A 10,186-nucleotide genomic window follows, 5' to 3' on the forward strand; every position below is an offset into this window, starting at 1 on the left:
TAAAGTCAGAATTGCGTGAAATAAAGTCCCAATTGCGTGTTATAAAGTCAGAATTTCGAGAGAAAAAAACTAATATTTCGGACTTTCTCGCAATTGCGAGACTTTATAACACATAATTGCGAGTTAAATCTCGCAATTCTGAAATCTTTTCTCAGAATTGTATATAAACTCGCAATTGCGAGTTATAAAGTCCAATTCTATAAGGGAAAAAAGACTTTCCCTCATGAGAATAGTTTATATCTCACAATTCTGACTTTAATTGTGAGATATAAACTCGCAATTGCGAGTTATAAAGTCCAATTCTAAGGGGAAAAAAGGACTTTCCCTCAGAATATTTTATATCTCACAATTCTGACTTTATAACACGCAATTGCGACTTTATATCATGTAATTCTGACTTTATATCTCGCAATTGCGTATAATAATTGCGAGATATAAACATGCAATTGTGAGAGAAAAAGTCAGAATTTCAAGTAGGCTATATTTCTCGCAATTGCGAGTTTATATCTCATATGTCTGACTTTACAACACGCAATTGCGACTTTATATCAATAAATTCTGACTTTATATCTCGCAACTGAGAGAAAAAAAGTCAGAAGATAAAAAGTCGCAATTACCTTTTTTTATTTTTCATTCTGTGGCGGAAACAAGCTTCCATGAGGTCTCACAGCTTTGTAAATAAATGGTTCTTTCAACAAAGGTGGAATGTTGTGGCTGGTATCAAAACAAAGCTTATTCCTGGCGCCACTAGCACCCCCCATAAAAATGTGTGATTAATCACTAAATCGTGATCGTCTCAGTCCCCTTACTCATAAAAAAACGTCGGCAGGCTTCGGCTCCTGCTCCGTATTTTAGTCTGCGTTAGGGCCCGAGGACCCTATTGCTCCGTTTATTCAGCCTGTTCTTCACTCCGTATTCCGCAGCAGCGCCAGCGTCAGAAGCAGAGAAAAGGTATGTACATTTATTTAGATTGTCATGGCTTCTGCCTCTGTTTAGTTGTTTGTTATAAATGCATTCACGTAATATGAATATGATGATGGGGGAGCGATACAAGACGGTTCGTCGACTGCAAAAAGTTATGGCTGCATATCCCTCATGATCATCATCACACAGTTGTTTTCCACAGTGCTTCACAGCAATGAAGGCCGGCATATAGGCTACTTTAGAAAAACATCACAATGCTATTTTGTTTCATTTTTATTTTAGCAATAATAATAATAAGACTTTCTAGACCTTTGTGACTTTACATTGTGTTCAAATGTAGAGTTAAAAATAGTTTAGTGTGTGTATACGTATACCCACTACTAGGCCCAAATTAGGAGGGATTTTAGCCCCCCTAAAGTTCCACCCAGCCCCCATAAAAATGTGTGATTATTCACTAAATCGTGATTAAAAAACAAAGCTGTGAATGACAGAGAAATAGACAAATCATGTGTGGAGCTAGGCCTATTTCAGCCTACTAAATAATGATCCAGCAGCTGATTGTGACACATTTATTAGCATTAGAGTAAAGGCAATTGTGGTTTTGATGCAACTTTGAAATTACAGATTCATTTTGTTATGTTTTTTTTTTTTTTTTTTTAAATAAACAGAAAACATACACAAAAAGGAATGATTTAATACTGGACAGATTAAACATATTGCCAATAGTAGGCTAATATAAGGTTTGTCGATGATCTTAGTATAAGCTGATTATTTAAAATGATTTTCAGTTTGCACCATCTTCCTGAATTGAACTGATTGTTATGGTTATTGACTTGATTTCGTCATTTAGTTCAGGTGTGTCGTTAATTATCCTTGTTTGCATATACTTAAGTTCCTCTGTTTCTGTTCATTGTTGTCGAGTCGTGTTACCTGTGTTGAAAGCTGTTCTCTGTTTGATACTGCGTGTAGATTTATCAAAGATTACCTTTGACTCCATCACCGTTTTTTTTTTTTTTTGGTAAATGCTCTTACAACACAGTCAGTCCTTGTTATGACACAAATAGAGTAGAATCTATTGTATTGTTCATGCATATCCTAGTGTACAAATAATACACTATATTGCCAAAAGTATTGGGACATCCCTCCAAATCATTGAATTCATGTGCTCTAATCACTTATATGGCACCAGCTGTATAAAATCAAGCACCTAGGCATGCAGACTGCTCCTACAAACATTTGTGAAAGAATGGGTCGCTTTCAGGACCTCAGTGAATTCAAGCGTGGTGCCGTGATCGGTAAATATTCCACGGTCAACTGTTAGTGGTATTATAACAAAGTGGAAGCAATTGGGAACAACAGCAACTCAGCCACAAAGTGGTAGGCCACGTAAAATCACAGAGCAGGGTCAGAACATGCTGAGGCGCACAGTGCGCAGAAGTCGCCAACTTTCTGCAGAGTCAATAGCTACAGACCTCCAAACCTCATGTGGCCTTCGGATTAGCTCAAGAACAGTGCGTAGAGAGCTTCATGGAATGGGTTTCCATGGCTGAGCAACTGCATCCAAGCCTTACATCTACCAAGTACAATGCAAAGCGCCAGATGCAGTGGTGTAAAGGACGCCACCACTGGACTGTAGAGCAGTGGAGACGTGTTCTCTGGAGTGACGAGTCTGCCTGGCAATCCTATGGACGAGTCTGGGTTTGGCGGTTGCTAGGAGAACGGTGCTTACCTGACTGCATTGTGCCAAAATAAAGTAAAGTTTGGTGGAGGGGGGATTATGGTGTGGGATTGTTTTTCAGGTGTTGGGCTTGGCCCCTTAGTTCCAGTGAAAGGAACTCTTAATGCTTCAGCATAGATATTTTGGACAATTTCATGCTCCCAACTTGTGGGAAAGGTTTGGGGATGGCCCCTTCCTGTTCCAATATGACTGCGCACCAGTGCACAAAGCAAGGTCAATAAAGACATGAGCGAGTTTGGTGTGGAGGAACTTGACTGACCTGCACAGAGTTCTGACCTCAACCCTATTGAACACCTTTGGGATGAATTAGAGCGGAGACTGCGAGCCAGGCCTTTTCGTCCAACATCAGTGCCTGAGTTAGCTAATAGCTAATTTACATCTGCTGTCCCTGGGCAGGTAAACAAATTAAATAACATACAATATTACATATACACCACATAAAACATCACAATACATATATCCAGAGATGTAAGGCATAAACACAATCCTAAACCTTGTGGAAAGCCTTCCCAGAAGAGTTGAAGCTGTTATAGCTGCAAAGGGTGGGCCAAATCCAAATTAAACCCTATGGATTAAGAGTGGGATGTGATTAAAGTTCATCTGCATGTAAAGGCAGGTGTCCCAAAACTTTTGAGATTCTCAATGCAGTACATTAAATCCACGGGGAGGAGTCGGATCCAGATCCAACTCCTCCCACCTTACACATACCTAAACCTACCCATCTCCACCCCCTAATCCCTAAACCCACCCCTAATCCTACCCATCTCCACCCCTTGGATCTTGATCCGACTCCTCCCTGTGGATCTCATGTACTGCATTGAGGTGCTACTGAAACTTTTGGCAATATAGTGCATATTACATACATTTTTCTAAATCATACCGTCATTGGGGGCTGAGCCCCCCTAATATTGAAATACTAGAATCTTCCTATTCAGTCTTTCTGATTACTTTTCTTTTCTGTGTGTCCTTGCATGTGTTTAGTCAATTAACCATGATCATTTATTACAGCAGTTGTTACTAATGTTGGTGTCAGTAGGTTCATAGAAAATTACGGATACATTTATAAAAGAAAAAAAAATCTGTTATTAACATTATTTGGAAAATGTACATGTCAATAATAGTGTTAACAACACTAAATAAATTATTTCAAACAAATATTTTACAACTAAAGTTGAACTATAAACTATGTAAAACTACACTAGACCACACTATGTATTTTTCAACAATATTCTGTGCTTGTTTTAAGTCACCTTTTTACTATACTATTGCATAACATGGTGGTCATGATCGGTCTATCAAAGGCAAATCGTGTTTTACATTTGCTGTCAGAATTCATGCAAGAAAACCCCTCTCAGCAATTACTGATGATACCACAGTACACATATACTATTGCATTTTTATTAAATGTATGATTCAGGTTTTTCTGACTTTCATACTTCCATTGTAATATATCATCTACAAATTACACATTATCCCTTTATCCGTTTCCTTAATAAAACATCAACAGACAGGGGCCATGGTTGGCTAGAATGGGCACACCCCCTCATGCAGAGGATATAAGACACATTTCTCTCATTGTACAGGACTTTGTGTCCATATGATCAGCCTCAGATCATGTGAGTACCTGTCAGATTTTACACATGTTATTATGAACTTTTTTCCCTCTAATTCACTTTATTCATTGCTACATACTCCTTTCTGTTAATTTTACATTCCCATAAGTTAATATAACATTATTTATTATTAAATTAAAATTAACTTCTCAAATGTTGCAGGCATGTAGTTTATTATCAGTACAATTAGTATAAAAGAATAACTGCTATATATGTTGCATAATTAATGGACCATTCATTGCATTTACTATGTACGTTACATCTGATATATTTACCTGATAAATATTTGTTGCTAATGACAATCAATAATAATCGTTGTGTTTAGTTCCTGTTTCCTTTGTTTTTATTGCCTACCTTGTTAGTTTTTATAGGTTTTTTTTACCATAGTATATCTAATATCCTTCATCTGTCCCTGGGACCTTGTGATCCCTGCATATTTATACCCTTGTGTTTCAGTCGTGTTTTGTCAGTCGTTGTTCCTGTATGTTTGTGTTCTAAGTTGTTGCGCTCCTGCTTTCTCTGTTTGGATTATGTTCCTGATTCCCTTGTGTGGATTATAGTTCTGTTTCAGGACTGGATTATCTGTGACTGTGTTTGTACCTTTTTTAATAAACTGTGCTTGCTTTAGGATTCTCGCCTCTTCGCGAAACAAAGTAAACAGAATATGTCAATATTGAATATGTCAAAACTATCAACATTGTGATAGCTGTAACTAAATTACCTAACTCGCTAACTCAGCGATGGACACAGACCTAATCATTTAGCCAAATACTCAAACCACAATGACGGCGACAACCAAAAACAGCATAAAGATGATTTTTCCAAAATGACAAATAAACTAAGAGTCGCAATACAGTAACAGCAAAATAAGTAGCCTAGCACTGCATTTTCTGCATAATTTAATCATGTCTTGCAGCAGCTGGGATGTCCAGTTATCACCTTGTTATCATCCACAGACTCCACAAAAGTGCTAAAGTTCAACAGAACAGGGAATGAATGACGGAAAGTTTACCTTGCGGGTATTAAAACGCTTACTGTGTTCAATGCACTTTTGACTGGTACATTGCTTATTCATTCATTAGAATTATAACGTTTTCTAAAAAGTATTCTGGGCAACAAATGCAAACACTGTCGACAAAAAGATGCAAAAATCTGTTTTTAAGAGGTTTGTGTATATAATCGTTGCATATATTTATATTTGTTTGTTTTAAAATACTTTTGAAGTGAATATATTCAGTTTTTTTCCCCACGATGTAGCATACGGCCTACCTTATTTTCATTTGTTTTCTGTTCACTTTTGAACAAAGTTCTGTCCCACTTTTTGCAGGCCAATTTTGTTGCACTAAATAAAAGGTATAGTCCTATTCATAGTTATATGGCTGACATGAAATTGAATGCTCAAATTCCCTTATACATTCGAATACATTTTAAAGTTTCGGTACATATGTGTACTGTATATTGTTTTAATGCTATTGCTATGACAGTTTTTACACCAGTGTGGCCCACTCCCACCTAGCGTCCCTACAGACCCTCTGCTATAACTGCATTCTGATTTGTACTTTGATAGACCTTCTGCAAATGCACAATCTTCCTGACTTTGTTCTTTAAATAGATTGGCATAGCATCAAAGTGTTAGTTAGACAATGCTCCAGTTGCTACAGATGTTACTGAATAACTTCACTTTAGCAGATGATTCTTGTCCAAAGCGAAAGTGCACTCAATGAAGGGTCAATCCGCCTGGAGTGCCCTTAGATTAAATGTTTTGCTTGAGGGCATAATGATGAAGCTTTCTGACATTACAGGTGAAAGAATTTAACCGCAGCAATTTAAAGATGAAGTGTGTAATTTCTACTCCACTAGTGGCACCAAGTGGAGTTGCAAAAATAATGGCTTTCATTATTGAATGAGATTCTGTTGGTTAAAGGAATAGTTCACCCAAAAATGAAAATGCTGTCATTTATTCACCCTCAAGTTGTTCCAAACCTGTATGAACTTCTTGCTGAACATGTCAAGAATGTCAGTAACCAAACAGTTGTTGAGCCCCATTGACTTCCATAGTATTTTTCTTTTCCATACTACAGTATAGCCGCGTTTCCACCCAAATTACCCAGAACAATTTGTCCCAGGAACTGTTTTCCCCCCAGACCTGTTGGTGTCTGGGTTTCCACCCCGTTCTAAAGTACCGTGAAGATTAGGCAAATAGTCCGGTGACGTAGGACTGTGCGCTACTTTACAGTTCCCGCTGGATTTCATCCTCTGAATTTAAGCTTAATAAAACCTGAACCTCGTCGTCGTGAATTGCAAACAACTGTTACTGCACGCACTGCAACAGATGGTGGTTAAAATTAAATGCTGTGTGGATTCAACCAATCAAAATGCGGCATGAACTCAACCAATCAGCATTTTCAGCGCCAAAGTCCCACCCCTGAAAGTTCCTGAACTTTGACAAAGTACTACCTCGCGAGCAGGGACTTTTGGAGGGGGAAATATTTACCCGGAACTTCATTTAGACCCTGGTTCCTGCAGTGTAAACAAACGGAGTACCACCCCAAAGTCCCTAGTTCCTGGGGAAAGTTCCTGCGGTGGAAACGCGGCTTATGAAAGTCAATGGGCCCAACAACTATTTGGTTACCCAGAATCTTCGAAATATATATTTCTTTGTGTTCAGCCGAATAAATAAATTCATACAGGTTTGGAACAACTTGTACATAATGACAGAATGTTCATTTTTGGGTGAACTATACCATTAATAATGATGATTCTGTTGGTTACTAACTGTATCGTTTTTCTTTCCTTTAGACATTTAGGTTATGAATTCTGAGGGATACTGATCTAAATCATCATGGCCATGTCCATCCTCACCCATGTTTTGGCCAGTCTGTTTGGCATGGGCTCCTGGGTCACCATCTGTGGTGTGTGGGTGGAGCTTCCTTTAATCGTTCCACATGTACCTGAGGGCTGGTACCTTCCCTCCTACCTCTCTGTTATTGTCCAAATTGCCAACATCGGACCTCTGTTTGTCACATTAATGCACCGCTTCCGCCCAGGAACTCTCAACGAGACAGCGGTTATTTATTTTATTGTTGGTTTTGGGATACTGGCCAGCCTCTTCCTGGCTTTCTTCTGGAGTGAGACGGTAGCGGTGCGAGGTGTGGAGTGCAGCCTTCCTCTCCTGCTCCTCATCTTCTTCATCTCCATAGTGGACTGCACTTCTTCTGTGACGTTCCTTCCCTTCATGGCGCAGCTCAAGGCGGAGTATCTCATGACTTATTATATAGGGGAAGGCCTGAGCGGTCTTGTCCCAGCTTTAATGGCGATGGTTCAGGGTGTAGGTGTGATGGAATGTGTAAATGCATCTCAAATCCTCAGATCCAATGAAACACATCTTAATGAGTCTGAAAGAGACGCTAACTACCTCGTGCCCCAATACCAACCAGCTAACTTTTCAGTTGAAGCCTATTTTTTCTTCTTGGCTGCTATGATGGTGGTTTGTTTAGTGGCGTTCTTACTTTTGAACTACCATCCAGCTGTGGCTCGAGAGCACTCCAGTAACACAAATGGAAATGGAGACCATACATCCCACAGGAAAAACAAGAGATCTGAACAGAAACCAATGATGCGTTCTCAAAAGGTTATTGAGAAGCCCAGGAGCACGTTTGGGACCGGGACGTATACGTGGATACAAGTAGTGTACATCTACATTATCCTAGCATGGGTAAACGCTCTGACCAATACTGGCTTGCCGTCAGTGCAGTCGTATGCATGTTTACCATATGGAGACCAGGCCTATCACTGGTCAGCCACTATGGCGAATGTTGCCAATCCTATAGCTTGCTTCATCACCATGTTTTACACTCAAAGGTGAGCTACATCTTGAAAAACAATTATTGTACTGTGATTTCTTTGTTCTTTTAAACAATATATGATTATATATTGTAGCTCTACAATATTGTATCATGCTTATTACAAGGCTACTTCCCAAACAAATATGTGGACATGAAATGATGATGAAAGTTTAAATCAGCATTAAATCAACATTGAAATTAGAATGATTTCTGAAGGATCATGTGACACTAAAGACTGGAGTAAGCTTTGCCATCACAGGAATTGATTTTGAATACTAAAATTAAAACAAACTTGGATGTTGGCTTGAGAAAGGCTAAAAGTTTTAAATAGACAGACAGATAGTTAACTTAATTTATTTGAATTTAGTTTTAATTTGATTCTAGCTCCATGCTGATTCCAATTTAAAATGATCCTAAAATTTAGACTGCAATTACTATGAATTTAGTCATGTTTTTAATTTGGATATTTCATTATTCACAATCAGTTGCCTCGATTTTTAAGTTAATAAATTCAACGTTTAAGTAAGCAGAACTGGCAGATTTTATTTTGTACTCAAAAATTTCAAGTTAAGAACAAGTAAAATGTATGAGTACACTAATCCATACATTTAACTCTAAAACTTTCTTGTAACCTCAATGTGAACATTTTTATTACTTAGCTAGCTATAACAAGCTAGTTCAATAAATGCTAACTTGCTAATTTGCAAACATTTTAACAATAGCAGGGAATAGCACTTGCTGTATGTGCAGCAATATTAAGCTTTTATCATACTTGCTCTCAAACTCGTAACTCTCCTAAAACCAACATGAACAGAAATTCTTCTAAATTAGCATAACAAAACATTAATTACTACTAAATCTCCCACGTAACATTAATCTTGCACACAAAAAAAAATCTTATATTACTCTTAATGTTAGCATTTACTCTCCCTTCCAAGTGCCATGGGCAAAGCATGCTGGGAAACAGAAATCCCAGCCCAGTTTCAGTTAAACTTAAGTTTATTTCATAAAACTCAAAACAATGAAACCGTTCAGTTTACTTAAACATGTCAGTTCTGTGAACTTGAAAGAAAAAGAAAGTACAAAATACTCATAAAAGTTAATGTGACTGAACTAATTAGTTTAATTTAAGTTTGTCCTACTCAAACCAATTAATTATTTTGAGCGTTAGGGTTTACAGTGCACCAGTTCTTTGTCAGGATGAAGAGTTGACAACTTTAAGTCGGCCAGCACATGCTTACTCAAAAAGTGTAGTTTTCTTAGTCACGTTCATACAGCTTGCTATATCAGTGATAGGCAGAAATCAAAAGGTCCAGATGATGTGCCATTCTCCATTCATCCAAGGACTTCAGTTTGGCCTATCCTGGATGTTGATTTGCAGTAACACCAGATGTCACTTGATAGATAGATAGATAGATAGATAGATAGATAGATAGATAGATAGATAGATAGATAGATAGATAGATAGATAGATAGATAGATAGATAGATAGATAGATAGATTTGGCACATTTTGGATATTAACACAATTAACTAACTCATCCTCAACTCTTTGTCACATTCTGAACAGGTCTTTAGTGCTGATGGGAGTTCTCACTTCTATTGGCTCTCTAATTGGAGTTTTCATTATGAGCATGGCTGTGTTGAGTCCCTGTCCACTGCTAGTTAATGAGACCTCTGGAGCCATCATTATTGTGAGTATTGGGGACCAATACATGTTTATATCTTATAAGAAGCTTATTTTCTTGGTCTATATTATTGTTTCTTTTTGTATATTTAGTAATACTTTGTTTTACAGGTGTTGGCGTGGTTCTTTTTTATCTTCGTCCTATCCTACGTAAAGGTGATTGTTGCTGTCATCTTGCGAGATGAAGGCCACAGCGCTCTTGTGTGGTGTGGAGCTGTAGTGCAGTTGGGCTCAATGTTGGGGGCAGTGACTATGTTTCCTTTGGTCAATGTATTTGAATTTTTCACCTCAGGTGACCCATGTAACACTAATTGTCAATGAGAAATGGGATCTGTAAATAATATTAATCATATTATACTTAATTGTGGAGCATATGTAAA

At 37.9% G+C, this 10,186-nt stretch overlaps 1 protein-coding gene across 2 annotated transcripts; it reads left to right on the forward strand.

The window, feature by feature from the left end:
• The first annotated feature begins 4,260 nt into the window (after positions 1-4,260).
• si:ch73-196l6.5 (riboflavin transporter 2) lies at positions 4,261-10,186 on the forward strand. Of its 2 annotated transcripts, XM_056250698.1 has the most exons (4): positions 4,261-4,278; positions 7,075-8,136; positions 9,690-9,813; positions 9,918-10,186. In XM_056250698.1, the coding sequence occupies exons 2-4, from the start codon at positions 7,118-7,120 to the stop codon at positions 10,125-10,127; spliced, it is 1,353 nt and encodes a 450-aa protein (XP_056106673.1). In that variant the 5' UTR covers positions 4,261-4,278; positions 7,075-7,117; the 3' UTR covers positions 10,128-10,186. The 2 variants fall into 2 exon arrangements, with proteins under 2 accessions (XP_056106673.1, XP_056106672.1); XM_056250697.1 differs by lacking the exon at positions 4,261-4,278 and having other exon boundaries at positions 7,003-8,136.

Source organism: Rhinichthys klamathensis, unplaced genomic scaffold (assembly GCF_029890125.1).
Source record: "Rhinichthys klamathensis goyatoka isolate OS25496 unplaced genomic scaffold, OSU_Roscu_1.1 h1tg000073l_1, whole genome shotgun sequence".
Lineage (NCBI taxonomy): Eukaryota > Metazoa > Chordata > Actinopteri > Cypriniformes > Leuciscidae > Rhinichthys > Rhinichthys klamathensis.

What these genes read in the sequence shown, in the direction of transcription:
- si:ch73-196l6.5 (XM_056250698.1), top strand. Translation starts at nt 7,118, where the DNA reads ATGGCCATGTCCATCCTCACCCATGTTTTGGCCAGTCTGTTTGGCATG. An exon ending in ACCATGTTTTACACTCAAAG is followed by an intron (nt 8,137 to 9,689) that starts GTGAGCTACATC and finishes CATTCTGAACAG; the next exon opens with GTCTTTAGTGCTGATGGGAG. An exon ending in CCTCTGGAGCCATCATTATT is followed by an intron (nt 9,814 to 9,917) that starts GTGAGTATTGGG and finishes TTTGTTTTACAG; the next exon opens with GTGTTGGCGTGGTTCTTTTT.